This window comes from Gallinula chloropus (genome assembly GCF_964237585.1).
Source record: "Gallinula chloropus genome assembly, chromosome: 5".
NCBI lineage: Eukaryota > Metazoa > Chordata > Aves > Gruiformes > Rallidae > Gallinula > Gallinula chloropus.
In genome coordinates, this window is record NC_140090.1 from 27,282,678 (window position 1) to 27,309,401 (window position 26,724).

Sequence of the window (26,724 nt, forward strand, 5' to 3'; positions counted from 1 at the left end):
AGTACATCATTTTGAGACACTATTCACAGGATTACTGATCAGGGATGGCAGGGACCTCTGGAGATCCCCCAGAGCCCCCCCCCTACCCCCACCCTGCCCCGTCCCCAAAGCAGGATCCCCTTGAGCAGGCTGCACCGGACAGCACCCAGGATCGTGGGGATTGAATGTCTCCAGAGATGGAGCCTCCCCAGCCTTTCTGGGCAGCCTGGCCCAGGGCTCTGCCACCCTCCCAGCAGAGAAGTTCCTCTTCAGGGTTTAGGGGAGCTTCCTATAGTCCATGTGCCCATGGCCCCTTATCCTGTCCCTGGGCACCACTGAACACAGACTGACTGGTCCTCCTGACTCCACCCCTCAAGGATTTATCAGCATTAAAAAGATCTCCACTCTGTCTTCTCCAGGCTGCAGAGTCCCAAATCACAGAATCACAAGGTTGGAAAAGACCTTTAAGCTCATGGACTCCAACCATCCCTGTCCTGTGCTGAGCCATATCCCTGAGCACCTCATCTCCCTGTCTGTTAAACACACCCAGGGGCAGGGACTCAGCCCCTCCCTGGGCAGCCTGTGCCAGGCCCTGACAACTCTTTCAGAGAAGAACTTTTCCCTCACAGCTGAGCTGACCCTGCCCTGGCACAGCTTGAGCCCATTGCCCCTTGTCCCACCTCCTGTCCCCTGGCTGAATCGCCCACCTCTCTGCACCCTCCTGACAGGTCAGTGGCAGGGGGTTGGAGCTCTGTGGTCCTTGGGGTCCCTTCCAACCCAAACCAGTGTGATTCTATGATTTGAACCCTTCTACCAGCTCCTGCCATTTCCTGAGCTGCAATTTCATTCAGAAATGTGATCTAGGTCACAGTTCTGGGAAGGAGGCTATTCCCTGAGCAGCATTCTCCAGCACAAGAACATGGTGCAGGTCCAAAGCAAGCAGGCTTTTGCTTCAAGGTTGTTACAGGATGGTTCTCAAGGCCCTGTGAATATGTGAGGATTTGAGACTTCCTTGCTTTCTAAATGTAAATATATATTACAGAGCATAAGGGGCTTATTGCTTGTTGCACACATCACTGAAGTGGAACAGCATGGCACAGCAGACCCAAAAAGACAGTGTCATGCCCCAGAAAGCCCTCTGCTAAACATACCAGTTGTGTGCAGTTTGTGTGTATGATACTGGCATCTAGATCACAGGTTTTTGGAGTGTTCCAGGCATTCCATCTGTTCTCATTGGTAGATGTCCCTGTGAAGAGCATAATGCATCTGTACATACACAGGAAGCTTTTACCCACAGTATCATTAGGAGACTGTTAAAAATTGGTGGTGAGAGAAGCTGCTGAAAGGAAACCATGGCTGGTCTTACAAACTGCGGGTGACAGGAGCTACTGACCTTTGAGAGTCTCTCATCTCTTCGTGTCCATCCTCCAGGTGTGTTCAGACCTGAGCATGCTGCCTTTGCCACCTGGCATCTTCATCTGTGTTGCCAGCAGAAGTCATCTTAGAGCCTGCAGAATGTAGTTCATGTTATTCTGGGGCAAAAGAGCCCTTCTTTTTAACCTTGTGATTTTGTTCCTTCCTCTTCCTGGTGGATTTAAATTGGTTGTTCCAGCTTTGTGGTCGCGCTTTGGGTGCCTGTGTTTCTTCTGGGAGGTGAGGTGGGCTTTCTCTGCAGACTTGTGCTGTTTACACCAGGCCCCATCAAGCCTGACCCATGAATGTCTCCAGGGATGGGGCCTCCCCCACCTTTCTGGGCACCCTGTGCCAGGGTCTCACCACCTTGAGAGTGAAAAACTTTTTAACCTTATGCTTTTGATGCAGCGGTTCCTTTCAGGATTCCCCCTGCAACAAGACTCTGGCAGCCTGGTTAGGGAAATGAGAGGGTTTATAACCTGTGAGAAAACAGCAGGAGTGTTGTAAGAAATGCCTTTGGATCTATTGATTCTTAAAATGACTGAATTGCTCCTGTGTCTGTCTTCCATTTCTGCAGATAACCACTCTGCTCCTCCAGATGTAACTACTGGCCTGGTGGAACATCTACATCACGAGCGTCCGCAGGTAGCATCAGTGCGAGGAGTTCCCAGAGGCTACAGCAGCAGCATTTTGGAAACTGCAGATGGTGATTGTTCTATATAAACCTCCTTCTCTCCCATATTCATCCCTTTTCCTGAGGAAGCAAATGCAGAACAGAGCTTGTGACCCACCATGTGCTGTGTGCCTTCCCCATCCAAAGCTCTGCAGGAGCGTGGCTGCACTGCACTTCCCATGTGCTATTGGTGGGAGTCACATCCCCACTCCCACATATTTTTATAGTAAAAGGCTGTGTAAACTCTTAATTTCATACTGCCCCAGTGCTTTAGATTACAATTAATATGGGCGTGCATACTTTAAAATAAATATAACACACCTGCTGATGAAAATCAGTCCTTGATGTGGTGTGATTACTTTTTGGTAGCCCTGTAAAAGCGTTCAGAGATTCACTTATTTTCTACAAGCGTTGTCACGCTTTCAGAACTGAGAGAATGTTGAAATGCAGCAAGTATCTGGACTCTGGGAGGAAAGAATGTGCTTTAGGTCTGTACTGGAATCTCACAAAGGGGTCAGCAGTTTGGTAAAGCTAAATGAAAGTGGAAGCCAAAGTGGGTCCCTGGCTCATATTGCACAGGTCGGCATCCAGACAGGGCTGGAATATCTCCAGAGAAGGAGACTCCACACCCCCTGGGCAGCCTGTCCCAGGGCTCCCTCACCCTCACTGGGTAAAAGTTCTTCCTCATGGTGGTGTGGGACTTCCTATGCTCTAACTTGCAGCCATTGCCCCTTGTTCTGTCCCCATAGACCACTGCAAAGGGGCTGGCCATTTCCACCTGCATCCCATACTTCAGATATTGATAAACATTAATAAGGTCCCCCCTTAGTCTTCTTTTCTCCAGGCTGAACAGCCCCAGCTCACTCAGCCTTTCCTCACAGGGGAGATGCTCAAGGCAAGCCGCTCATCTGGAATGGCACTTGCACCTGAAAGCTGTGCTGAGCTCAGCATGGTGATGTTGGCATCAGGACAGCAGGGGTGTTGGTGTGTGTTTACTAATACAGGCTGTTAATGGTAATAAATCTTTTCTGCTTGGCAGGTGTCCCGGTGAATAGCAGAGTGTCCTCTAAAATCCAGCAGCTTCTAAACACCTTGAAAAGACCAAAGCGCCCTCCTCTGAAAGAGTTTTTTGTTGATGATTTTGAAGAACTTCTTGAAGGTTAGTGTTCTTTCAGCTGCATTTTCCCTCTTTGTGCAAGCAGCTGATACTTAGCAAACATTTTCTTCTTCCCTTCTCAATAGAAAACAAATCATGTCCTTTCTCTCTCCAACTTCAAAACTTTACCGTATGTTATCACAAGCAAAACACAACCTTCCACTCAACCTTTCTGCTCAGCATCCTTGTTCTCCCCTCCTTCACTTTGGAAGCTCCTCTCATTCAGCCCAGTTTAGACACGTGTGATGACCTAGTGAATACTAAAGACAGTAGTGATTTACAGCTGCTTGGAGAAATTCTGTTTGCATCTTTGTCAAGAAATCCATTGGTGCATGCAGAAATTGTCATGCTTGCTGACAGCCCCACTGTCACATTTTACCTCAGAGATTCAAAACTCTGACCAGTGGTAAGCACTGGATTTATAGAGGATACTTTTTGGAGTAAGTCAGGGCTTAGCCTAAGTGTATGGGATGGTGCAGCAGACCTCTGGAAACCTCTAACCCAACCTCCTGTTCAAAGCAGGCCTGACTGGTTCAGGCTCAGGACCATGTCTGCTCTAGTTCTGAGCATCCCCAAACCTGGAGACCCCATGGCCTCTCTGGCTGCTCACATCCAGCTGCTTGGCCAGAGGCATCCCCACATCCTTCTCTGAAAAGCTGCGTGGCCAGTGCCCAGGTACATTTAGATGAAGAAAGTTGCTCACTAGTAACTGACAATTATATTGTTTGCATGCACGTTATGGTCCTTTGCTCAAAATCCAGAAATTCTTACTCTTTTAGCAGTTCAGAAGAATTAATGCATTGAGTGCACAGTGCAGTGTCTCTTGCCTGGACCTGAAGTGCTTGTACCTACTTGTAGGTACTGCTGAGTTACAAACCACCATTTTTTCTCTGTGGGCATGTGTCCAGGCAGAAGGAAAATCTCTAGTAACTGTAGGAGTTGCTAGCCATGTGTGGCTGCCTTTAAAACCAGGTGCACCAGCTTACTTGGGAGAGTGGTGGTTGTTGTTCTGTTCTTAAAGATGAAATGAAAATTTGCTCCTCTGATGTTTTTGAGGAGCTGCTGCTGGATTCTCTGTACTGTTGGTGTGATGCACAAAGGTTGGAAGTGATTGTGGCTCTAGCCATTCACTGATGAAGGTTTTACAGACAAACTGTTGTTGAGCATGTATGTCTTATGTCATCATTTCCATACTGCACAGGTTGGAGCATTAGGCATGTCCAACAACAGCTTTGTCTTGTTAACTAAGGTTACCAGACTTGAGCAGCTCAGGGCAGAATTTTAACTATTCAGAGAGCGAATGGCAGACAAACCCTGGGGTGTCCTGCTGCTGAGAGGTGATACCAAAATCAGACAAAATACTCTGTGGCCGAGACAGTTTGTTGTAGATAAACCACACTGGGGGCATTTCATCTGGAGTTTTTTGTATATGTAAATGTAAATATATATACATAAATAGGGGGTCATATATATATATATATATTTACAGAAGCACAGTGTCATTCTTCATTGTGAGATCTTGGTGCAGCAAAGATAAATGTCCACTTGTAACTGAAGCTCTTCTCTCTGATAATGCCTCTTGACTCAACATAGGCTTTCATTTCACAGATTCACAGAATCACAAGGTTGGAAAAGACCTTTAAGATCATCAAGTCCAATCATTCCCATCCTAAGCTAAACCAGATCCCTTAGCACCTCATCTACCCTTTTTTTTTTAAACACATCCAGGAGCGGGTACTCAGCCCCTCCCTGGGCAGCCTGTGCCAGGCCCTGACAGCTCTTTCAGGGAAGAACTTTTCCCTCACAGCTGAGCTGACCCTGCCCTGGCACAGCTTGAGCCCATTTCCCCTTGTCCCACCTACTGTCCCCTGGCTGAAGAGACCATTGCCCACCTCTCTGCACCCTCCTGGCCGGTCAGTGTAGGTGGTGATAAGGTCTCCCCTCAGCCTCCTCTTCTCCAGGCTGAACACCCACAGCTCCCTCAGCTGCTTCTCAGAGGATTTGCCCCCCAGCCCCTCCCCCAGCCTGGTTGCCCTTCTCTGGACTCGCTCCAGGACCTCCATGTCCTTCTTATGGTGAGGAGCCCGGAACTGGACCCAGCACTCGAGGTGCAGCCTCACCAGTGCCCAGTCCAGGGGCACAATCCTCTCCCCAGACCTACTGGCCACACTATTTCTGACACAAGCCAGGATGCCACTGGCCTTTCAACAGCTCTGCAGAAAAGAACCATCTTTCCAAAGCAGAACACAAGAGTGAGCTAGGGATTCAAGTTCTGTTCCTGTGGCCAGCTCCTTTGAATAATGTGGAATCTGAATTCCAAATTGATGGTAGTTGGGGTTTTTTTGTGAAGCCAACAGGTAATGAGCATAGCATCATCCTAAAGCAGAGGAGAAGTAATGATAACTGTGAGGGAGAGGAAGGTGAAAGTGGTTTGTAGAATAATCTGTTAAGTGTAACCTGCACATGCTGTCAGGCTTGACATCTGCTGTTTTCTTCTAGTGCAACAGCCTGACCCGAATCAACCAAAGCCTGAAGGAAATCCAATGAATGTACTTAAAGGGGAGCCCTTAGGCGTGGTGACCAACTGGCCACCTTCTCTGCTGGCTGCCCTCCAACGCTGGGGAACCACCCAGCCTAAAGCCCCTTGTCTGACGGCGCTGGATACGACTGGGAAACCTATTTACACCCTTACCTATGGTAGGTGTTGGCAAAGAGTTGGGTATTCATTGTGGAACTACGCTGTGGTTACTTTGAAGTGGAGCTTAGAATTACAGAATCAGACTGGTCTGGGTTGGAAGGGACCCCAAGGATCACAGAGCTCCAACCCCATGCCACAGGCAGGGCCACCAACCTCCAAGCCTGGAGCTACACAAGGTTGCCCAGGGCCCCATCCAACCTGGTCTTGAACTCCTCCAGGGAAAGAGATTTGAGAATTGTTTAGAATATCAGGTTTGTTTTTGCATTTAGAAAAAGAAAGGAAAAGACAAACTAACAAGGCAAGCTCTAAATTGTACTTGGACTCTGCCAACCTCACTGACTGGCTGCTTCTGTAAAGAACCTGTTGGATGTACTTGAGTCCTTCATAGGATTTTTTATATAACTGGAAATTACACAGAGGAAAAAAGACCCAGTTGAATTGTAGAAGCTTGAGACTGACAAACACAAAATACATGCTGAAGGGGTTGAATGTGGATGTGAGCCCATGATGAAGACCCTTGTCTAGAAAGCTGAGTTGCAGGTGCATGTTTTGCCACAGCATGCTGCTTTGGGAGCTTCTGGCTTTGATTTACTATTTACAGTGGAAGGGTTTTGCTGTGGATCATTTTTTTATAAACAGATTTTCTTAGCAAAGCTTTTTTCTTTTCTTTCTGAGGCTAGGGGTTAGAAATAGCTTGTTAGGTTGTGTGGTAGTAGTTAGGTTGTTGTCTTTCTGGATCAGTACTGGGAACGAACTGGCATGTAACAGAGCCAGATATTTTGACATTTATTCCTACCCCTTCTTTCTTAAATTTCAGTTAATTTTTTTTTGTCCAGTTTAGGATTTTTCTTTTCATCCCAAGCAGTTTGCTTTCCCTAAGAGCCCTTAGGAAGGATTCTTGTGAAGTGCCTTTTGCAGTTAGTATAATTATTTTGTGCAAAGCAGACTGAAACATTGGAAGAACTCAGGCAGGCAGTGAGGTGGGATTGCTTCCACAACATGTCCCCAGGTTCTTCCCGTGTTCCTGTTGACTCTGTTCTAATATAAACCGACCTGGCACATCGATAAGAGACTGAGATTTGCCAGTTCAACAATGGAATTTTATTTTTATTTTATAAGAATTTTATTCTTTTTTTAATTTCTGTATTCTTTTTTCTTCAGGCAAGCTGTGGAGTCGAAGCTTGAAGTTAGCCTATACCCTGCTGAACAAGCTAACCACTAAGAATGAACCACTGCTGAAGCCTGGAGACCGGGTAGGCTTCTGTTTGATGTGGTCTCTGTGGCTAATATAGACAGTGAGGAGCAGTGTTAGCTAAAGAAAGTCTGTTAATACTGGGGCTTGTAATAGCAGCTTATTACAACATTTCACCTTTCTGTTCCTAGTTCACATATGAATGTCAGCAATGCTGTAAAGAGATTTCTTGTTTCCAGGTGTCAAAAAACAACCCTCCTCCAAAAAAAAACCCATTTCTTGTTATTTTCCTGTATTTTTGTAGGTAGCTCTGGTGTTTCCTAATAGTGATCCAGTTATGTTTATGGTGGCGTTTTATGGATGTCTCCTGGCAGAACTTATTCCTGTCCCCATAGAAGTTCCACTAACAAGAAAGGTAGGTGAATCCATTCAATGCTTTATGGCAGTGCCTCAATAAAGTGCCTAAATCCTGTAGCCGTGCCATGGGGTGAGGCAGAGCTCGTGCTTTGGAAAGCAGTAACGTGCTTCAGCTGAACTAACCCATGCATGTATTTTAGGATAGGTAACTGTAGAAATTGTTTTAATTCATTGTTTTTGAGAGGATGTGTGAATATATTTCTCAAAATACAATGCAGACTGACTGCCCTTCTGGGCCTCATGTGGAGCAGTGAGAGCACAGGCAGGCAGAGACACCACATTCACTGGAAATACCAGGATAATCATAGAATCACAAACTGGTCTGGGTTGGAAGGGACTCCAAGGATCACAGAGCTCCAACCCCCCTGTCACAGGCAGGGCCACCAATCTTCAGGCCTGGAGCTACACAAGGTTGCCCAGGGTCCCATCCAACCTGGCCTTGAACACCCCCAGGGACGGGGCACCCACCCCCTCACTGGGCAGCCTGTTCCAGCCCCTCACCACTCTCTCTGTAAAAAACTTCCCCCTAATAGCTACTTTAAACCTTCCTTCCTTTAGCTTTAATCCCACACCTGGAGATTTTTAGGGGAGCTAAAAAGCTACAGGCTCTACTCTTCAGTGCCTCAGGACTCAGAAACAGCACCAAATCAGCTCTGTATTTTACCAGAACTTACAAATGTCCCTGTTGGGTTGTAGAGGGGTGCACACCTGTTGCTTTTGCAGCTCCCTTGCTATCAGATCTGCTGCCACAGCTAAGTTGACACTAAGCAAAGCTAAACTTTTTGAGCACAGACTTCAGCCTTTTGTCTTCAGTGAAAGGTCTTAAGCACTAGAAGTTAATTTTTTCCTGTGATATAAATTGGCGTAAATAGAGTCAACTGTACAGAAGCTTCATTCTCTGTAAGTTTGCTATGGGATGGTTTCTCTGCAGGATGCTGGCAGCCAGCAGATTGGATTTCTTTTGGGCAGCTGTGGAGTGACACTGGCTTTAACCACTGATGCCTGTCAGAAGGGCCTTCCCAAAGCTCAGACCGGCGAGGTGGTTACATTCAAAGGTATCTTTTTAAGCTACTCAAGCTTCTTTACACCATACAGAACACGTTTACACCTGAGTTTCAGAACTGCAGTGACAGTAACTTTTCTTTCTCTTTGAAGGCTGGCCTCGGCTCATTTGGTTTGTGATTGATGGGAAGCATCTGGCCAAACCAGCTAAGGACTGGCATCCACAAGTACGGGATGCCAGTGCTGAGATTGCTTATATCGAGGTGATCCAGTATAATATGCCTAACTCACAGTTACTCTGTTGTAGCTTATGTCACAGCACGTTCTCTTCCTTTAATCTCTCCATGCAGTGAAAGAGATTACTGTAATATTTGTAAATGTGGAACAACAGTGTTTCCTTTGAGGTTGCCAAGCAAACTGTCATTTGAGTGGTTGTGCTGAGTCAGGTTGGGGATAACTGGCATTTTGGGATCCCTGGGACAATTTGTCTCACTGGGGTAGAGGGATAGTCAGATTTCATGTATTCTCTGAGCATCAATGCATCTTTTATGGTAGTGTTATTTTAAAGATGAGCTTGCTTCGTTTTTGTAATAAAGTATCCTTCCAGTTCACTAGTGTGAATTTTCTAGATCTTGTGACTAATGTAATGCTTGCCCAAACTTTCTCTTTTCAGTACAAAACAAGTAAAGAAGGCAGCACGGTGGGCATTACTGTATCTCATGCTTCCATGCTGGCACACTGTCATGCATTGACTCAGGCATGTGGTTATTCAGAAGGTAAGTTAAATGGGTACAGCTTTACAGTGGTATTCACAGCTTTGAACAGTTAAATAATTTTATGTTGCAGCATTATATTTACTGTCAGTAGCTTTAATTGCAAAGGGAAAGACAAACTTTCTCATTCATAATCAATGTGATGTGTAAAGGAAATTAAGAAGCCGCTTCTGAAATTATAATCACTGAACCCCAGACTGGTTTGGGTGGGAAGGGACCTCAGACAGCCCCAGACCCTCAGGGTGCCCCAAGCCCCATCCAACCTGGCCTTGAACCCTGCCAGGGAGCCAGGGGCAGCCCCAGCTTCTCTGGGCACCCTGTGCCAGGGCCTCCCCCCTCCCCAGGAAGGATTTCTGCTTCCCAGCCCCTCTCCAGCAGCCCTCCTGCAGCTGAAGGCCGTTCCCCTGGGCCTGGCCCTCCCTGCCCTGGGCACCAGACCCTTTCCAGCTCTCCTGGAGCCCCTGGAGGGACAGGAAGGGGCTGGGAGGTCTCCCCAGAAGCAGCTTTCCCTTCTCTGGTCTGAGCCAGCCCAGCTCTCCCAGCCTGGCTCTAGAGCGAAGGGACTCCATCCAGCCCTCACATCATCTCTGTGTCCTCCCCAATGTGTATTTGTTTAAAGTTTCCTACCAGTTTTATTCAAGGGTTTGGATTTTTCAGTCTTCATAAATGTATTAGTCAGTGGCAAGAGCTATACTGATTTGTCACTCTCTTGAAAATGACTTTGCTGCAGATCTGTTTTGCCCTCCCTAATGCCTTTTCAGTGTGCTGACCACTTTGAGGTTATAAGGGGGCCAGTTTGAGATGCCCATGTGCAGCGCTAGAGGAGCCCTCCCAGCACAAATGGAGGGAGCTTTCTTAGCCTGATTCTAGAGGCCACTTGGGTGGCTTGGATCTCTGTGAGGAGCTCTCTTTGCATGCTGCCAGTTCCAGCTGTACCTCAAACAGCACAGGCTATGCTGTGCTGTGCAGCCAGGCTGGGGTCAGTTCCACCGTTGCTTATCTTGCGAGGAACAGTTGCAGTTCTTGACCAAAGGGAAGACCTTTGAAGTCTTGACTTGAAACCCGATAATCACCAGGTGAAATGTAGTGTACATCAGAGTTATCTATACAGCTCTTCCACTTTGTGATCCCAGGAGTGTGACGCTTGACCCCTGAAAGGCTTGATCAAGAAGGTCTGTGAGTTACCATATTAAAAAACCACCCTGGCTTGCTCAGCTTTGCTGCTCTTGCACTGTAGATGACCCTGGCTGCCTAGATAGTAAAGTTAAAAGTCCAGTGCAAGCAGTCTGGCCCAGTTACTTCAACTAGGTCTGTGATTCTAGACAGTGCATTTGAGGGTATGAGCAGATTGCTCACAGTTGCTAGCTGTCTTCTATTGCAGTTCTTTGTTTTCATTCTTCATTTGTGCTATAGGACTTCAAAGTCCATCTGAGTGGTATGATAGAGTAAAAGAGGGTTTCGAGTCAGTAAAAGAGGGTTTACAACTGTACTCTCTTCAGTTGCCATCAAAGAGGCCCCTTTCCCATTTTCATATCAGGACATCCCATTACAGCTGCCAACTGCAAGAACAGTGCTGGGGGAGGGGAGGGTGCACCCAGCTTGTAGGTAAAGGATTGTACAGCAGTTCCCGAGTCCTGAAAGGAGGAGGACAGCCAGTTATGGGTCAAAGGGCTCTACACATCTTAATTTTCAGACAGATGTGGAGTAGTGTTTCCAATCATTAACGTTTCAGACCTGCACAGAGGGTACTGAATTCTCTTGTGTGTTTGTTTTTCTGTTGCCACACGCTAGAGATGCTGTCATGAGGTTTGGGTTCTGTTCAGGCCATACCCAGCATGCAGCTTTGCCTTCTGTTTGTTTGTATACCCTGCTTGCAGCTTGACACTCTTGACCGTGGTAGATCCTGTTCGCAGAAAGGAAGGGATCTTCCTCTTCATTAATCGTGTCTGACAGAAGACCTTCTCCAGAGGGTTTTGAATAAAGTGAGAGATCTACTTGTTTTCAGTCATTCTCACACTGAACAGCCAGGAATTGCACCTGGTTTTGACCACGTGCATAGAGTTCATCTGTGCTCCCATAAAGCAAAAACTTCTCCCTTTGAAATCTGTTGAATCTCAGGGTTTGACTAGTTTTTAATCCCATAATGGGGTAGTGTGTGCAAAGATATCTTGGGGGACAGAGAATCATAGAGTGGTGGGATCTCTGGAGGTCTCTGGTCAACCTCTTAGCTCAAGCAGGACCACCTGGATCCAGGTACTCAGGACCATGCTAAGATGCCTTTTCAGTATCTCCAAGGAAGGAAGTTCCACAGCTTCTCTGGGCAGTTTGTGCTGGTGTGCAGTCACCCCTGCATAAAGGCTTTTCCAGTCTCCAGTCACCCATGTGACCCTTTGCTGGACTCGCTCCTGCAGCTCCAGCTCTTTCCCATACTGGGGGGCCCAGAAATGGGCACAGCAGGTTGTGGCCTCACCAGTGCTGAGCAGAGGAGAAGAATAATCTCCACTCACCCTCAAGGCCTGGCGGTTCAGTCACTTTTCAGTACACTTCCCTGTCCATCCAGCCCATACTTCTTGAGCTTCTCCATGTGGATCATGCCAAGTCTGTCATAAGATGCTGGGAAACAGCTGGCCGCGAGTCACAGAGCAGTTGGAGCTCTTTGTCACATGGATTATGGGTGGAGATGTGGACAGTTTAAGGCAGTATTTTATTTGGTAGATGACAGGTTGGCCATGAGCCAGCAGTGTGTCCTGGTGGCTAAGAGAGCAAATGGGATCCTGGGGTGCATCAAGAGGAGTGTGGCCAGCAGGTCACAGGAGGGGATCCTCCCCCTCTGCTCTGCCCTGGTCAGGACCCACCTGGAGTATTGTGTCCAGTTCTGGGCTCCCTGGGATAAAACAGACAGGGATCTCCTGGAGAGAGTCCAGAGGAGGCTATGGAGATGATTAAGGGCCTGGAGTATCCCCCTTATGAGGAAAGGCTGAGTGAGCTGGGGCTGTTCAGCCTGGAGAAAAGAAGACAAAGGGGGGACCTTATTAATAACATTTATCAATATCTGAAGGGTGGGACACGGGGAAATGGCCAGCGCCTTTTCAGTGTCTGTGGAGACAGGACAAGGGGCAATGACTGCAAGTTGGAGCACAGGGAGTTCCCCACCAATATGGGGAAGAACATCTTCCCAGTGAGGGAGCCCTGGGACAGGCTGCCCAGGGGGTGTGGAGTCTCCTTCTCTGGAGATAATTCCAGCCCTGTCTGGATGGTGACCTGTGTGACCTGTCCTAGGGAGCTGCTTTGGCAGGGGGTTGGACCCAATGGGCTCTGGGGTCCCTTCCAACTCCTACAGTTCTGTGATTCTATGATTCTAAATAGACTGGTAAGTACCCCACAGAACCATTCCTTGTGGGAGCAGCCATCCTGCATCACTGATAAGGAAGCTTCACCTGATCTCTGTAAGCTGTAAAACCCTGTAAAGTCAGTTTGAATCTTAAAATCGTGTACACAGTTCAGATTTCTCAAAAAAAAAAAAACCCCAACAACCCACTTAAGGAAGTTCACTACAGCCATGGTAATATTTCTCACTAAAGTTAATTCTTTCATATACAGCTGAACTGCTCCTGTTCAGGTGAAGAAGTTTGCATCAAAAGTAAAGTTTGGGTCTGCCTAGTTCATTGACAAGTGGAAGCAGTATTTCAGTGTAAACAGCATCTTAAATACCTTGTGGTAATGTGGTCTGTAATCATACTATAAGGATTATAATTTTAAGTAAAATACCACACATTTGGCTTGAGCAGCCAGTGTGTTACAGGCAGGAAGGAATAGCAACACAGCTTTGATTTCATGGTGGTGTTGGACGTTGCTTCAACAAATATTTTCAGCTGTTAAATATTGTCATAAATATGCTTTTGAAGTCTGATAGGGGTTTTTTTCTCCCTTCACTTTCAGCTGAAACTCTAACAAATGTCTTGGATTTCAAGAGAGATGCTGGCCTTTGGCATGGAGTATTAACAGTGAGTATTTGAATGAATGAAAGCAAGTTGATTCTCTCAGAGACAGAGCATTGGTACCAGAATGAGGCCAAGCTCTCAAAGTATTCATATTTCAGTATTTGTATTTTCCAGAATAAAGTGTTACTTTTTCAGTGACAGACTGCACAGGCATAGATGAGGTTATTTCTAACTATATACATTGTTTTCACTAACAGGTAAATATAAGGGTTACTCTGTAGCTGGGATGATTTTATTATTGGTACATGCTGAGTATTCTTTGAGCCACCTGAAATTAATTTTTTGTATATGTTTTTCTCATAGAGTGTTATGAACAGGATGCATGTCATCAGTATTCCCTATGCATTAATGAAGGTCAATCCACTTTCCTGGATACAGAAAGTCTGTTCATACAAAGGTAACCTTATAATATTTTTACATAACCCTTCTCTCTTTAGATTATTAAAAAAACCCTCAAAAAACATTTGTTTCTCTAAAACATCTGCTCTAGCTGAGGCTGCTGCTGTTTTAGCCAGCCTTTGTTGTGCCCCAGCTTTAGCAATGGGTTCTCCATTTCAGTATCCTATGTAGACTCATAGGTGAGTGATGCTGACAGCTTCTTCTGATAGACTTTCAAAGAAAACATGTTTCTCATGTCACTATTTGAACTTACAGAGAACAGTAAATTAAATTAAACATTAAATTTAAATACAATTAAATTCTTTAATCAAGTCTGCCTGGAGACACTGAGTATGTGTGTGTCACATTAGGTAAATATTTGTCGCTTGTACTGTTTTCTGTGTTGGGAATTTGTTCAGTAGCTGTCTGCAAACACACACTTGTGTGTGTGTAATGATGCAGTTGGCCTTTGTTTTGCTCTGTGCACACACTGTGGTTGTTGTTGTGTTTCCAGCCCGCGTCGCGGTAGTGAAATCGCGGGACATGCACTGGTCGCTCCTGGCTCAGAGGGATCAGAGAGATGTCAGCCTGAGCTCTCTGCGCATGTTGATAGTGGCAGATGGAGCTAATCCATGTGAGTATGGATGCGTTTTCAGAGCATCAGCCTGAGGTGAACTGAAGCACACTGTAAATCCTTGAGCTCAGCACTGGCTATAGTTCCTCTTCAGCAAAACAGGGACAGCAGCAGGATTTCCTTGCCAAGGACACTGGAGCAAAACTTGCATAGAGAACGTTCCCAAGGATCTATTCATGACATAGTTTTATAGTTAAAAGCCTTTTCCAAATTACCTTACTAGCATTTCAAGTAAATCACAAGGCCAATTTCAAAGTAGCTGCTCATGTATCCTGTGTAGACATACAGTCTTGGAGTTGATACTGCATGTGTCCCCAGGGCTTGTCTCAGTCCTGTGCAGGGATATAAAAAGAGGAGCAGCTGCAGCCTTAACTCAAAGCCAGCACAACTAATAACTAGAGTATGTAGCAGCTTCTTGCCTCTTTCTGTCAGTCATAGAATCATCAAATCAAAGGATGCGTTGGGTTGGCAGAGACCTTCAAAGGCCATCTAGTCCCACCCTGCGCTGAGCAGGGACACCTTTAACTGGAGCAGGTCACTCAGAGCTTCATCCACCCTGACCTTGGATGTCTCCAGGGATGGGGCCTCCCCCCCCCACCTCTCTGGGCAACCTGTGCCAGTGTCTCACCACCCTCAGAGGAAAGAGCTTCTTCCTAAAGAAACTAATATGGTGATGGTTTGCAGTAATTTGAGAAAGCACCTGGGAGGTTTCTTTTGCAGCAGGCAAGAATATGCCTTTGTTGGTTAATTTTGCTGTGCTCATACACCAGAAAATTGATCCTATTTCACATTCCTTGCAATTGCATGATGAGAGGTCAGTAAGTTGTGATGACAGAAGATAGAAGTTTGAAATAGTCTTGCTCAGATTCTGTTTGCAAGCATGGTTTCAGAGCCAGCGCTTAGAGTGCACTTGGTTCCGTAGTACAGTGCTGTTCGTACGGTAGTGATGGCACTGCTTTTTCATTGCAGCTTGCACTTTGATTTATTTATATTTAGCTGTGTGAATTAATGTTTTTAACTTCCTCTTTTCATCAGTGCTGTCCCCTCAGTTCAGTGCTGTCCCCTCACAGGACCTGACATGCAGTTCCAGCAGTGCGATCGGGGGGTTTGGTGGTTTGTGTTATGTGCTGTAATTCCACAACTGGCAGTGCAAAGCTGCAGGTGATGAGGCATCCTCTCCCTTTTTGGGCTGAGTGCTGAAGTGCAGGTAGAGTCCTGAACTGAAGATATCTCAGAAGTATTTGGTGTTAATTTTGAAGTGCTTTGGATCTGTGACCTCTGTAGGGAAAACTCAAAAGGAAGCCAACAGATCACTGTCCTTTGTGACAAAATATCCCATCGCTAAAGGTCTTCCCATGACATGGAGTGTTAGGGAGCGCTGCTGGGGAAAGTCAGTATGCAAGCCCTGTGTTTCACTCAGTGATTTGGTTGTTAACCACTGGGAGATGTTTCTTCGTGTCGAATATCTAACAACAGGAAGGGAATGTCTTTTAGGGAATTTGAAAGCACATTAGTTTTATGCACAGATGTGTCCATATTTGTATTGCTGAGCTGAGAGTGAGCAGAGAATACTGAAATCCCACAGCTCAAGCTTCCCTGCCCTTGTCAAACTGGTTGAAATTGTGTGATTGTTCTTTTTAGGGTCAATATCTTCCTGTGATGCGTTCCTGAATGTATTTCAATCCAGAGGTTTGAGACCAGAAGTAATCTGTCCCTGTGCTAGTTCTTCAGAGGCACTAACTGTTGCTATCCGCAGGTAATTCTCTTTTCTGAGAGATGAATTAAAGCATTTCTTGACTATTGAAATGTGTCTGGTGATAAAATGAGGGTCAGAAAAGACAATTATGCACATAAAGATGTCCAAAAATATAGGCAGACAGTCTGAGGCTCACAGGTATCTCCTTCACTGAAGGATGGGTGATTTTTTTTGTTTTCTTTGAAAAGTTTAATGTTTTCTAAACTTTGTCAGCCATAAGGTGTTTGGTTTGGGTTAGTTTTTTTGGTTTTTACTGCTTGGGAAAGTGAAGTCTCATCCTCACCAATGTTGCTGGAGGACCTTTATAAAATGCCCCAAAAAACAAGACTTACTCATTTGGGAGGTAGAAGCAGTAGAATATTCAAGTTTATATACAATGTTTATATACAATGTCTTGTAAACAGGGAGCTAAAGAAAGAAAAAATATTAGCAACCGGTCTGAAAAATACCACTGCAATGCTGGAGGTAGCAAGGAATGCTCTCAAATAAAGAAATACTTTGATTATGTGCAGAGGTGTGTGTGGAATAGGCTGGAATTGTTGGGCAGGGCTTGTTAATAAAATTGGCTTTTTTTGAACATCAATTTCAAGAACATTTGAAATAAAATGTTACACAGGATGGAGCTGTTGGTCCTCAATGGATTCTGTTCAGAATAAGAATCACAGAATCAGACAGTTAGGAAAAGCCCTTTAAGATCATGAAGTCCAACCGTTCCCATCCCAAGCTAAACCATATCCCTGAGCACCTCATCTCCCCGTCTGTTAAACACACCCAGGGAATGTGACTCAATCCCCTCCCTGAGCAGCCTGTGCCAGGCCCTGACAACTCTTTCAGGGAAGAACTTTCCCCTCACATCTGATCTGACCCTGCCCTGGAACAGCTTGAGGCTGTTTCCCCCTTGTCCTATCACCTGTCAAACCCACCAGATACTTCCTAATTGCTCCTGGTGTTCAGAAAATTTAGCCTTTGAATTCTTTTTCTGGATGTTTCTTTGCCCATAACAGAACTAGACCCTCTGTGTAACATTTTAGAGAGGGAGGAAGATATGTGATGTTTTATTCTAGTTATTTTTTTCATCACCACTCCTGTTAGTTTCTAATAAGAAACCACTATTTCTTTTTGCCTTAGCAAGCCTGAAGGATTGTTTTTGATGACTATAGTGCCATTGGTCTCTTGATATGTATCTGATTTGACTTTGTCTTTTTTCAGACCTCCAGAGCTGGGGGGCCCTCCTCCAGGAAAAGCAGTGTTATCTATGAATTGTCTGAGTTTTGGCGTGATAAGAGTGGACACAGAAGAAAAGTTGTCAGTGTTAACTGTACAGGACGTTGGTCAGATTATGCCTGGAGGTAGGAAAACATTTACTGTAGGTGCAAGCGTGCTCCACCTAATTACCTGTACTGTTATCCTTCTGCTGATGAGATAAATACAAATGTCAAATGATAAAAGCCTTCCAGGTAGGATCACTGAAGGCTTTGATGCATCCCCTAAACACATGATGGTTAAGTACTGTCTCAACTGTTCCGTGTGTTCAGTAGAGAATAACTGATGGTAAATTTGGATGACTGTAGGTTCTGGTACTGGCAGATGCCTTTGGTTTCTGGTTTTGGTGTGGTCTGCAGCCGTGTTACTGTTCACTTGTTAGCATTACATCCAGCTATGTGATAACAAATGCAGCAGTACAAACTGAAATGTAAATTCTAGTAAGAATATTGACTTTCATCCAGAAGTAACAGTCCACATTAGAACAGACTAGAATGTTTCAGTTGGATCTGACCAGGGCTGACCAAGTGAAAGCCTGTTGAGAAGGGCATTGTCCAAACACCTCGTAAACACCGCCAGGCTCTGGGCATCGCCCACCTCTCCAGGAAGCCTGTTCCAGTGTTTGACCACCCTTGGTAATGAAATGCTTCCTGTGTCCAGTCCCAACCTCCCCTGGTGCAGCTTTGAGCCATTCCCACCTGTCCTGTCCCTGGATCCCAGGGAGAAGCGCTCAGCATCTCTCTATCACGTCCCCTCCTCGGGAAGCTGCAGAGAGCTTCAGCCTCCTTCTCTCCAAACTAGACAAAACCCACGCCCTCAGCCACCTCTCAGAGGACGTGCCTTCCAGCCCTACCACCAGCTTGTTTGCCTTCCTCTGGATGAATTCACGTACCTGGGATCACAGAAACATGGTGGGATACAATCTCCTTAGGAGGGATGGGAGAGGGACCTGCTCTCTATGTGAGGAAACAGTTGGAATGCATGGACCTCACCTGAGGATGGTTGAGGAGCCAACTGAGAGCTGCTGGATAAGAATTAAAGAGCAGAGCAGTGTGGGTGATGATGTAGTGGGTGTCTGCTGTAGACTGCCAAACTGGGAAGAACATGTGTGTGGAGGCCTTATAATTCCTCTAGAGGCAGCCTCATGTTTCTAAGCCCTGATCTTAGAGGGGGACTTCATCCACCTCAGTGTGTGATGGTGGGGCAACAGCACCTAAGCACCAGGAGGTTCCTGGAGAGCAATACTGACAAATTCCTGATCCAAGTGACTAGAGGAGCTGGTAAAGGGAGGTGCTGGAGCTCATACAATTGAGGAGGTGGTCTTTGGGCATCTGCAGGTCAAAGGCTACAGTGTCCATGAGATAGTGGAGTTCAGGATCCTGAGAGGACAGAGCAGGGCAAAAGCAAGATGCACTTAAGGAAAGTAGAATTTGGCCTCTTCAGGGATCTTCTTGGTAGAGTCCTATGAGGTAAGGCCCTGGAGGGGAGAGGGGCACAGTAAAGCTGGTTGATGTTCAAGGGTCACCACCTCTGAGGTCCCCAAAGAGCTGCAAGTTGGGCAAAAGTGCCAGGAGTCCTGCATGAATAATCCAGGAGCCCCTAGCTGAAGTCAAACCTAATAAGTAGACTGAAGGTAGAACAGGGGCAAGTAACCTGAAGGGAATACAAAGACACCATCTGAGCATGCAGAGATGGGGCACGGAAAGCCAAAACCCAGCTGGAACTAAATCAGGGAAGGGATGTTAAAGGCCACAAGAAGGTCTTCTATAAATACCTAAGTGTGAAAAGGAATACCCAGGAAAAAGTGGGCCTACTGCTGAAAGAGGACCTGGTGACATGGGATATGATAAAAGCTGAGGTAACAAATACCTTCTTCACCTCAGTCTTTGCTATCCAGGCTAGCTTTCAGAAGTTGCAGGCCCTTGGGGAAAGTCTGAAATAATGCAAACACACCCGTGGTAGCAGGAATGAAGCTAAGGAATACTTGAACATGTGCACATGTTCATGGATGAACCCTGATGGGTTTCATCCATGAATGCTGAGGGAGATGCCTCATATAATTGTGAGGCCACTCACCGATCTTACCATGGTGATTGATAGAAGTGCTCAGGGAAATCAAATGTCGCTCCTGTTTTCAAAAAGGGCAGGAAAGACAGTATAGGGAGCTATGGGTAAGTCAGCCTCATCAAAAACCCTGGGAAGATGATGGAACAGCTAAGTCTGAAATCACTTTTCTCAGGCACCTGGAGGACAAGAAAGTCATTGGTAACAGTCAGCATCAGTTCACCAAGCAGAAGACATGCTTGACCAACCTGATCTCTTTCTGTGAGGAAGTGACTGACTTGGTAGGTAGGGGGAGAGTAGTGGATAATTGTCTGCCTTGACTTTTGTCAGGTTTTGGATGCTATCTCCTGTTAGATCCTCACAGAGAAGCTGAAGAAATATGGGCTGGATGAACAGGCAGGGAGGTGGACTGAAAAGTGACTGAACCACCAGGGCCTGCGGGTGGTGACTGGTGGAACAAGCTCTAGTTGGAGACCGATAATGAGCTGTGTAGCCCAGGGCACAGTAGTGGCTCCAGTTCTACTTAACATCTTCACTGATGGATGGTGGGGCAGAGTGTATTCCCAGCAAGTTTGTAGATGACTCAAAGCTGGGAGAAACAGCTGATCTGTCAGCAAGTTGTGATGCCATCCAGAAGGGCCTTAACAGGCTGGGGGGAACGATCTACAAGAGGAACCTGGTGAAGTTCAGTAAGGAGAAAGGCAATGTTCTGCCCCCTGGGGAGGAACAACCCCACGCTCCAGGCCACGCTGGAAGCCAAGGGTCTGGAGAGCAGCTTTGCAGAAAGAGCCCTGAGGTTTGTGGTAGCCACCAAGTGGAACCTGAGCCAGGATTGTGCCCTTACGGCAAAGGCGGCTACTGGTGCACTGGGAGGAGTGTTGCCAGCAGGTCAGTGGAGATGATTCTTCTCTGCTCGGCACTGGTGAGACCACAACCTGCTGTGCCCATTTCTGGGCTCCCCAGTATGGGAGAGAGCTGGAGCCGCAGGAGCGAGTCCAGCAAAGGGCCACATGGGTGACTGGAGACTGGAAAAGCCTTGATGCAGGGGTGACTGCACACCAGTGGACACAAACTGGAACACATGAGCTTTCCTCTCAGCAGAAGGAAATAGGTTTCCCACTGTGAGGGTGACTGAGCACTGGAATGGGTTGCACTGGTATGGGAATATCTCCATCCTTGGAGATACTGAAAACCTGTCTGGATGTGGTCCTGGGAGCTGGCTCTAGGTGGCCCTGCTTGAGCTGAGGGGTTGGATGAACTGAGCTCCAGAGGTCCTGTTGAAGCTGAGCCGTTTTGAGTGTCCCAGACTGGATATCTCAGCAAACTGGTCACTCCTTCATTCACTTCAGCTTCTTAATGACATCTGTTGGCAGCACTGTGCTTCCTAAAGTAGGTAGATATGGGTACTGTTCCCCAGCCCAGGTCTCTTTCCTGTTGTTCTCTCTTGAGGCTCAGCTGCCAGGTCACATGTCACTTGGAGAGGAGAGCACTCTGTAGAAGATTAATAAAATTAAGGTGCCAAACCAGACCTAAGACTGTGGACAGTGACTGGGATATGTCATGAAAGACCACTTCATGCCCTCTACTTCAAAAGTGGATATGGGTAACACCTAGGTTGGTGACACTGTCTGACTGAGCGTCCTATTAGCTTTTGGTCCTGTCCTGATCTGGTCTGGGTGTGCTTGGAGAGGATGAGATAGAGATTGTTTTGAATTCTCCAAACCCTTCAGGTTTACTGTTAGTGACCAGACAACCTGGTTATGCCCTTGGCACCTGTGGCTTTGCTATTCTTGGTCCTTTGAGAACCTTGTGCCTTGCTGAGCTGTGGTTCCAAAGCCACCCTTCTCTCTGTAGAGCATTTACTCAAGGTAAAGATGAAGGGAGGAGCCATCTAGTTCTATGTCAGCAACCACCTCTTCCCAATACATCAAAGACTGTTGTTATGACTAAGAGGAGGCAGACACCTTTCCAGTCTGCTGATAAACGTTCAGCCACCATGTAGCAGTTTGGCACTGATCTTGTTTTGTTTTCCTCAGCCATTAAGGTTGGTGGTTCAGTTATTCTTACTGAACTTAAATTCACACTCAGAGTTTCATCCTGCTACAAATAAAAGACTGGGACCAAACAAACCTCTGCACTTCATACCAAAATCAAGGGAAAGGAGCTCTTCCTGTGGGGATTGACATCTGACATGCTTATTTTAACAGCAGAAAATTGAAGATCTCTATTGTGACCTTGCTAGATAGGCAAGGCAAGATATGAAAACTGTTCTTCTGGGTGCAAGAGCTTTGTGGCCAGCAGGTGGGCTTAAATACATCACTAGATGTGTGTGTAGAACTGTATGTGTTGTGCAGGTCCTGATAGAGTTGTGTGTGCTGGGCACCCTCAGGCAGGTGGTGATTGGGTGGGTCTGTGAAAAATTCTTGTGTGCTCTTTGCTCTGGCAGTTGCCACTGTTATCACCATCTCTTTTTGGCTTGTGATCTCCATGGGCTTGCTGTTGCATCACAGATCTGAGTCAAGGTAATTTACAGTAAAATTACTTCTGCTTCAACTGAAAACTCTGTGAAGGAAGGTTCTCAAGGCTGGTCAGTGTGAATACAGCCACTGAGGATACTGGCTATGCATTGTTGTGTGACCTCAATGTGAAAACATGAGTGCAAGGGGCAGGGGGAAAGAGTATGGTGACCTAATCTGACTTCATAGCATTTGAATTGCTTCACCTGAACATTCAAATTCAGGCTGCTAAACTTGTCTGCAAAGACTCCAGCGGATGCTTAGCTGCAACAGGCTTATGTGTCTCAGCAGGCTAGAGTACAGGTGGTGTGGGCTGCTACTGCTGTCTGGTTTAGCTGCTAAGACTAACGATGTCCCCTTGAAACCCCACTGAAATTATGCTACCCCCACTTAGATTATAGGTTAGTCCCAGTAACGTGGAGGGAACAAGTTGGCACGCCCTTCGCATAGTCACAGATCCTTTGGTGGACTGACTGAGGTTGAACTGAACGCTGGCCTGGTTTTTGACAGTTCAAAAAAGTGGCATTTGGTGCAGGACTAAAATCTCTCTTTGGATTGTTTTGTCACATGGAGTTCCTCCTGGGTTTGCTGTACGCTTGCTCTCTGGGCAGGATGTGCTTGACTACGTGGAGGCACAAAGCAGTCTGTGGTGCTGTTGCACCTTAAGCTACTCTTTGTAAGTCCACTTGGTTAGTCTTTTGTAGCAGATTTTCTCAGTGGCAGGTTTGGGTCAGCCTTTGATGTTGGAAGAATTACCAGTATGGTGGGGGATAAGTAAGTTCACCTTCATACCTCTTGTATGTTCGTCCTTAATGAAAAATACATCCCTGTCCTTAGGAGATGCTTAATTGGGTAATGAGAAGGGACCTTTGGTGAAACTCCTTTGTCAGGTGCCTTGATACATTGTCTGGCAAGTCTAATGGACTCTTCTGGTTGAGGATGCCAGTGACAGACAACGGACAAGACAATGGTGACTTCCTACATTAGTAAGAAATGTCAAGTGACTCGTCTGTGTGAGGGTTGAACAGTTAAATGTGTACCCATTTAGTGTCTCAGAGTAGCATGGCTTGCAGTCAGTGGCTGTTGCTAGCTTGAAACCTTGTAGTAAGTGGCAAAACTGCATGTAGGTGAGAAGTTGGGCAATTTAATGAATTAACTCTTTTAAATTCTAATCAACCTTGGGCTGTGATTATCTGGGGCAGATTAGCTTCAGTTTGACAAAATGGTAAAAATTCCAGGTCTGTAGGTCTATTTTAGCAGAAATTTCTCTGTATGTTCCTCAAGTCAGAACGTGTGCAGGGGAGATCTTTCTAGAGGATGATCTGATGACTTTGTTCCCTCTGAGGTTCTCTTAAAAAGAAGAAACTGAAAAGGCTAGCAGTGACTTCTAGACATGTGCCAAAGGAAAAGAAATTCAGGAATTCTTTTCAAACGAGTCTGCATTGTACATTCTAAAAGTGGATATGCTTCTGCCTTGCCTTGTAAAATTTGTGCTCTTTTTCTCTGGAGGATGCACTCTGTCCAATCTCACTTGGTGTCTGGCATACAGGAGAGAACACACCACCATTTCCTTTCCTGTTAGTTGCCCTCTGGAATTACTCTGCTGAGTAATTGCTAGAGGCTTGCTTTTTATCTGGTTTTGGTTTTGCATTCTTGTCCTTAGATTGCTGTGCTTTCACCAAAGGCCTTATCTGAGTCAGACGTTGTTCCTGAATGCTTTGTTCCATCTCCTGATCCCTACTGAATAGATGAAAGGACTTGGAAGTGACTATGTGCCCTAGTCTTGGTATCTCATGACGTAGGAGCTCACATTCCTGAGTTTAATTTGGTCAGATGTGCTGTGGCAGTACTCTCCTATCCAAGAACTAGTAGTCATGTTGAGGCTGGTTCCATCAAGCAAGATAGTTTTGATCTTCTTACTCTTGAAGATCCCTGGTGTACTTTATTCAGGAACAGGCTGGTTAAAAGGCCCTGGATAAAGTGTCTACTTTTACCCGCCTTCAGATCTTGCTATTTGTTCTGAGACCCAGAGCCCACCTGCTATGGGGCTCTTATTCAGCAGATCCCTCAGCATCAATCAAGATCACGTCTTATGTCACTGCTGTTTGACCCGTAGGCTGCTCTGGATGCCACATTCTCTTACTCACTTTCATTGCCTACCTTGAGTGCCAATCAGAAGAGCCACCAATGAAGTGCAAGCATACACAGAGAAGGCTTCCCATAGCACAGGAATGTTTGAGAGAACCTCGTATGCATTCCTCTGGAATGTTCTCTGCAGCTCCTACAGAGATATTTTGCCTCATCTGTTGACCACCTTGAGATATTTTAATAGAATGGTTTTGGGAAACTAAAGCCCATGTAGTTCCAACCCCTGCCATGGGCAGGGACACCCTCACCAGCCCAGGGTGCCCCAAGCCCCATCCAACCTGGCCTTGAACCCTGCCAGGGAGCCAGGGGCAGCCCCAGCTTCGCTGGGCACCCTGTGCCAGGGCCTCCCCCCACCCTGGAAAGGATTTCTGCCTCCCAGCCCCTCTCCAGCTGCCCTCCTGCAGCCAAAGGCCATTCCCCTGGGCCTGTCCCTCCCTGCCCTCAGCACCAGCCCCTCTCCAGCTCTCCTGGAGCCCCTGGAGGGACAAGAAGGGTCTCAGAGCTCTCCCCAGAAGCAGCCTTCTCTTCTCCAGGCTAAGAGCCCAGCTCTCTCAGCCTGGCTCCAGAGCAGAGGGGCTCTGTGGCCTCCTCAGGACTCACTCCATCAGCTCCGTGTCCTCCTTGTCCTGGACACCCCCAAGCTGGATGCCGCTCTTCAGGGGGGGATCCCCAGAGAGGAGCAGAGGTGCAGCATCCCCACTAGACCTCCTGGTCCTGCTGCTGGGGTTACAGCCCAGGACACAGTTGGTTTTCTGAGCTGTCAGTGCACATTGCCAGGTCCTGCTGAGTTTCTTGTACCCCAACACCCCTAAGTCCTTCTCAGGGCTGCTCTCTGTCCATTCTCCACCCAGCCTGTAGGTGTGCTGGGGATCTTGCCCCAACCCAGGTGCAGGACTTTGCACTTGGCCTTTCTGAACTCCACACAGTTCGCATGGTCCCATCTCTCCAGCCTGTCCAGGCCCCTGTGGACAGCCTCCCGTCCCTCCAGCATCTTGACCACACCACACAGCTTGGTGTTGCCAGCAAACTTGCTGAGGGTGTGCTTGATCCCACTGCCCGTGTGTCTGGCAAAGATGTTAATCCGATCGGTCCTAATACCAACCCCTGAAGAACGGTACTCGTCATTGGTCTCCGTTTGGGCATTGAACAGTTGACCACAACTCTCTGAGCACAACCATCCAACCAATTCCTCTCTGCATGGTTTCTGCCTGTGACTGACATTTCTAAGAAGTGGTATTTGGCTCATAACAATCTTCAGTTCTTTATTTTTCCAAATTGGGCTGGTAAAGGTGGTAGGGAGATTATCAAATCTCTTCTTCTGCCTGTCTTGTGCCTCCAGCTTTCCCATCAACTAGAACAGGATTGCCACATCATCTTCGTCTTGGAAGTTTGTTATACTTCATGCTTGGCCCTGGATATAGATGCTCAGGGTATTCAACTAAGTTTGCCTCCCTGATGCTTCCTCACTAAATGCTTCTGTTGTTTTACAGAGATCCTTCTCTCATGCTTTCTTTGGCAGGAGAGTAGCTCTTTCTAATCCAGAAGATCTGTATCCTTATAGCTCCTAGTCATGCAAAGCTTGGTTCATAGGAAGAGTGCCACACCAGCTACTTTCTTTTCTTTTTTCAACCAGGAAATTTTGGGGTTGGTACCATACCTTAGGCTTCTGCAAGATGAAGTTATGCCTATATGTATTTTCAAGTGACTATATTCAGTCGCTTTCCCAGAATTTCAAGGAGAATGGTTCAGATTTCTCAAATGGCAGGTTGCTTGGCTTTGTCTCCAGTTTGTACATGTACTGGATATTACTGTTTCCTCTCTCTATGTCTCAGCAAATGTTTGCCCATGTTCTGGTAGTTACCACAGTGCATCTTCATGGCAGAGGAATCTGGTTCCTTTATCTCAGTATCTGGTGTGCAGAAGGAGTTGCTAAAGAACAGCTCTCTGGGTGTGACACAGCAGTGCCTCATTCCAGGCAGCTCTCAGAATTTATCATAGGATTCACTTCAACTCCTTCCCCTTGGCCTCAGTCCATCACATGATGGCACAACAGCCTGCCACTGCAGAACTTCATCTCTTGAAGATCTGTGGTGATGTATATGCTTGTAATAAGATGTTTTCTTTCAATTTACATGCCATGCTTTGGATGCTTAGACCCTTAGAGTCTAGGTTCTTGTCCATCCTCATCTGAGAAGTTGCTTTATGCCTATTGCCCTTCCCAGAAGAGCAGGGAAAGATTCAGGTTCTTGCACTGGACATCTCCATGTGCTATTTTCTTCAAAGATTAGATTTCTGTGGAAACTCTACAAATACCTTCCACAGTGGTGGTAGAGGCATTTTATCCTAGCCTTTTAGCATTTTTTCCTAAGGCTTTGTTCTTCTAGAGCAAAAGCTGTAACTAGAGTCTGTAGTGCCAGGAGGGCTCTCTTGGTTTTACTCTCACAGACCCAGGCCTTTAGGAAGACTTGCTTGCTACAAGAAGATCCTGGAGTTCCACTGCTGGCATGAAGTAATAGTCCGAGTGGATATCGGTTGCGTAGAGATCTGCTATGAAGCCATGAAAGCAAAACAACTCATCAGGCACCTTTGGTAGTCGCCTTCTGCTGTGCAGGCCTCTGACATTCTTCTTGTGTTCATGCCATGCTGGTCTTGAAACACCCA

At 46.5% G+C, this 26,724-nt stretch overlaps 1 protein-coding gene across 4 annotated transcripts in view; it reads left to right on the forward strand.

The window, feature by feature from the left end:
- DIP2A (disco interacting protein 2 homolog A) overlaps positions 1 to 26,724 on the forward strand; it is a gene marked incomplete at its 3' end in the record, with an annotated part of 122,968 nt that overhangs the window by 65,638 nt on the left and 30,606 nt on the right. For 3 of the 4 annotated variants that reach the window (XM_084264263.1, XM_084264264.1, XM_084264266.1), the window contains 13 exons: positions 1,970 to 2,098; positions 3,105 to 3,224; positions 5,721 to 5,918; positions 7,081 to 7,172; positions 7,416 to 7,526; positions 8,460 to 8,583; positions 8,684 to 8,793; positions 9,204 to 9,306; positions 13,243 to 13,307; positions 13,608 to 13,701; positions 14,197 to 14,316; positions 15,958 to 16,072; positions 17,282 to 17,421. In XM_084264263.1, coding sequence (XP_084120389.1) covers positions 1,970 to 2,098; positions 3,105 to 3,224; positions 5,721 to 5,918; positions 7,081 to 7,172; positions 7,416 to 7,526; positions 8,460 to 8,583; positions 8,684 to 8,793; positions 9,204 to 9,306; positions 13,243 to 13,307; positions 13,608 to 13,701; positions 14,197 to 14,316; positions 15,958 to 16,072; positions 17,282 to 17,421 — 1,521 coding nt within the window. The remainder of the gene's footprint in view (positions 1 to 1,969; positions 2,099 to 3,104; positions 3,225 to 5,720; positions 5,919 to 7,080; positions 7,173 to 7,415; positions 7,527 to 8,459; positions 8,584 to 8,683; positions 8,794 to 9,203; positions 9,307 to 13,242; positions 13,308 to 13,607; positions 13,702 to 14,196; positions 14,317 to 15,957; positions 16,073 to 17,281; positions 17,422 to 26,724) is intronic. The other variant, XM_084264265.1, reaches the window with a different exon arrangement.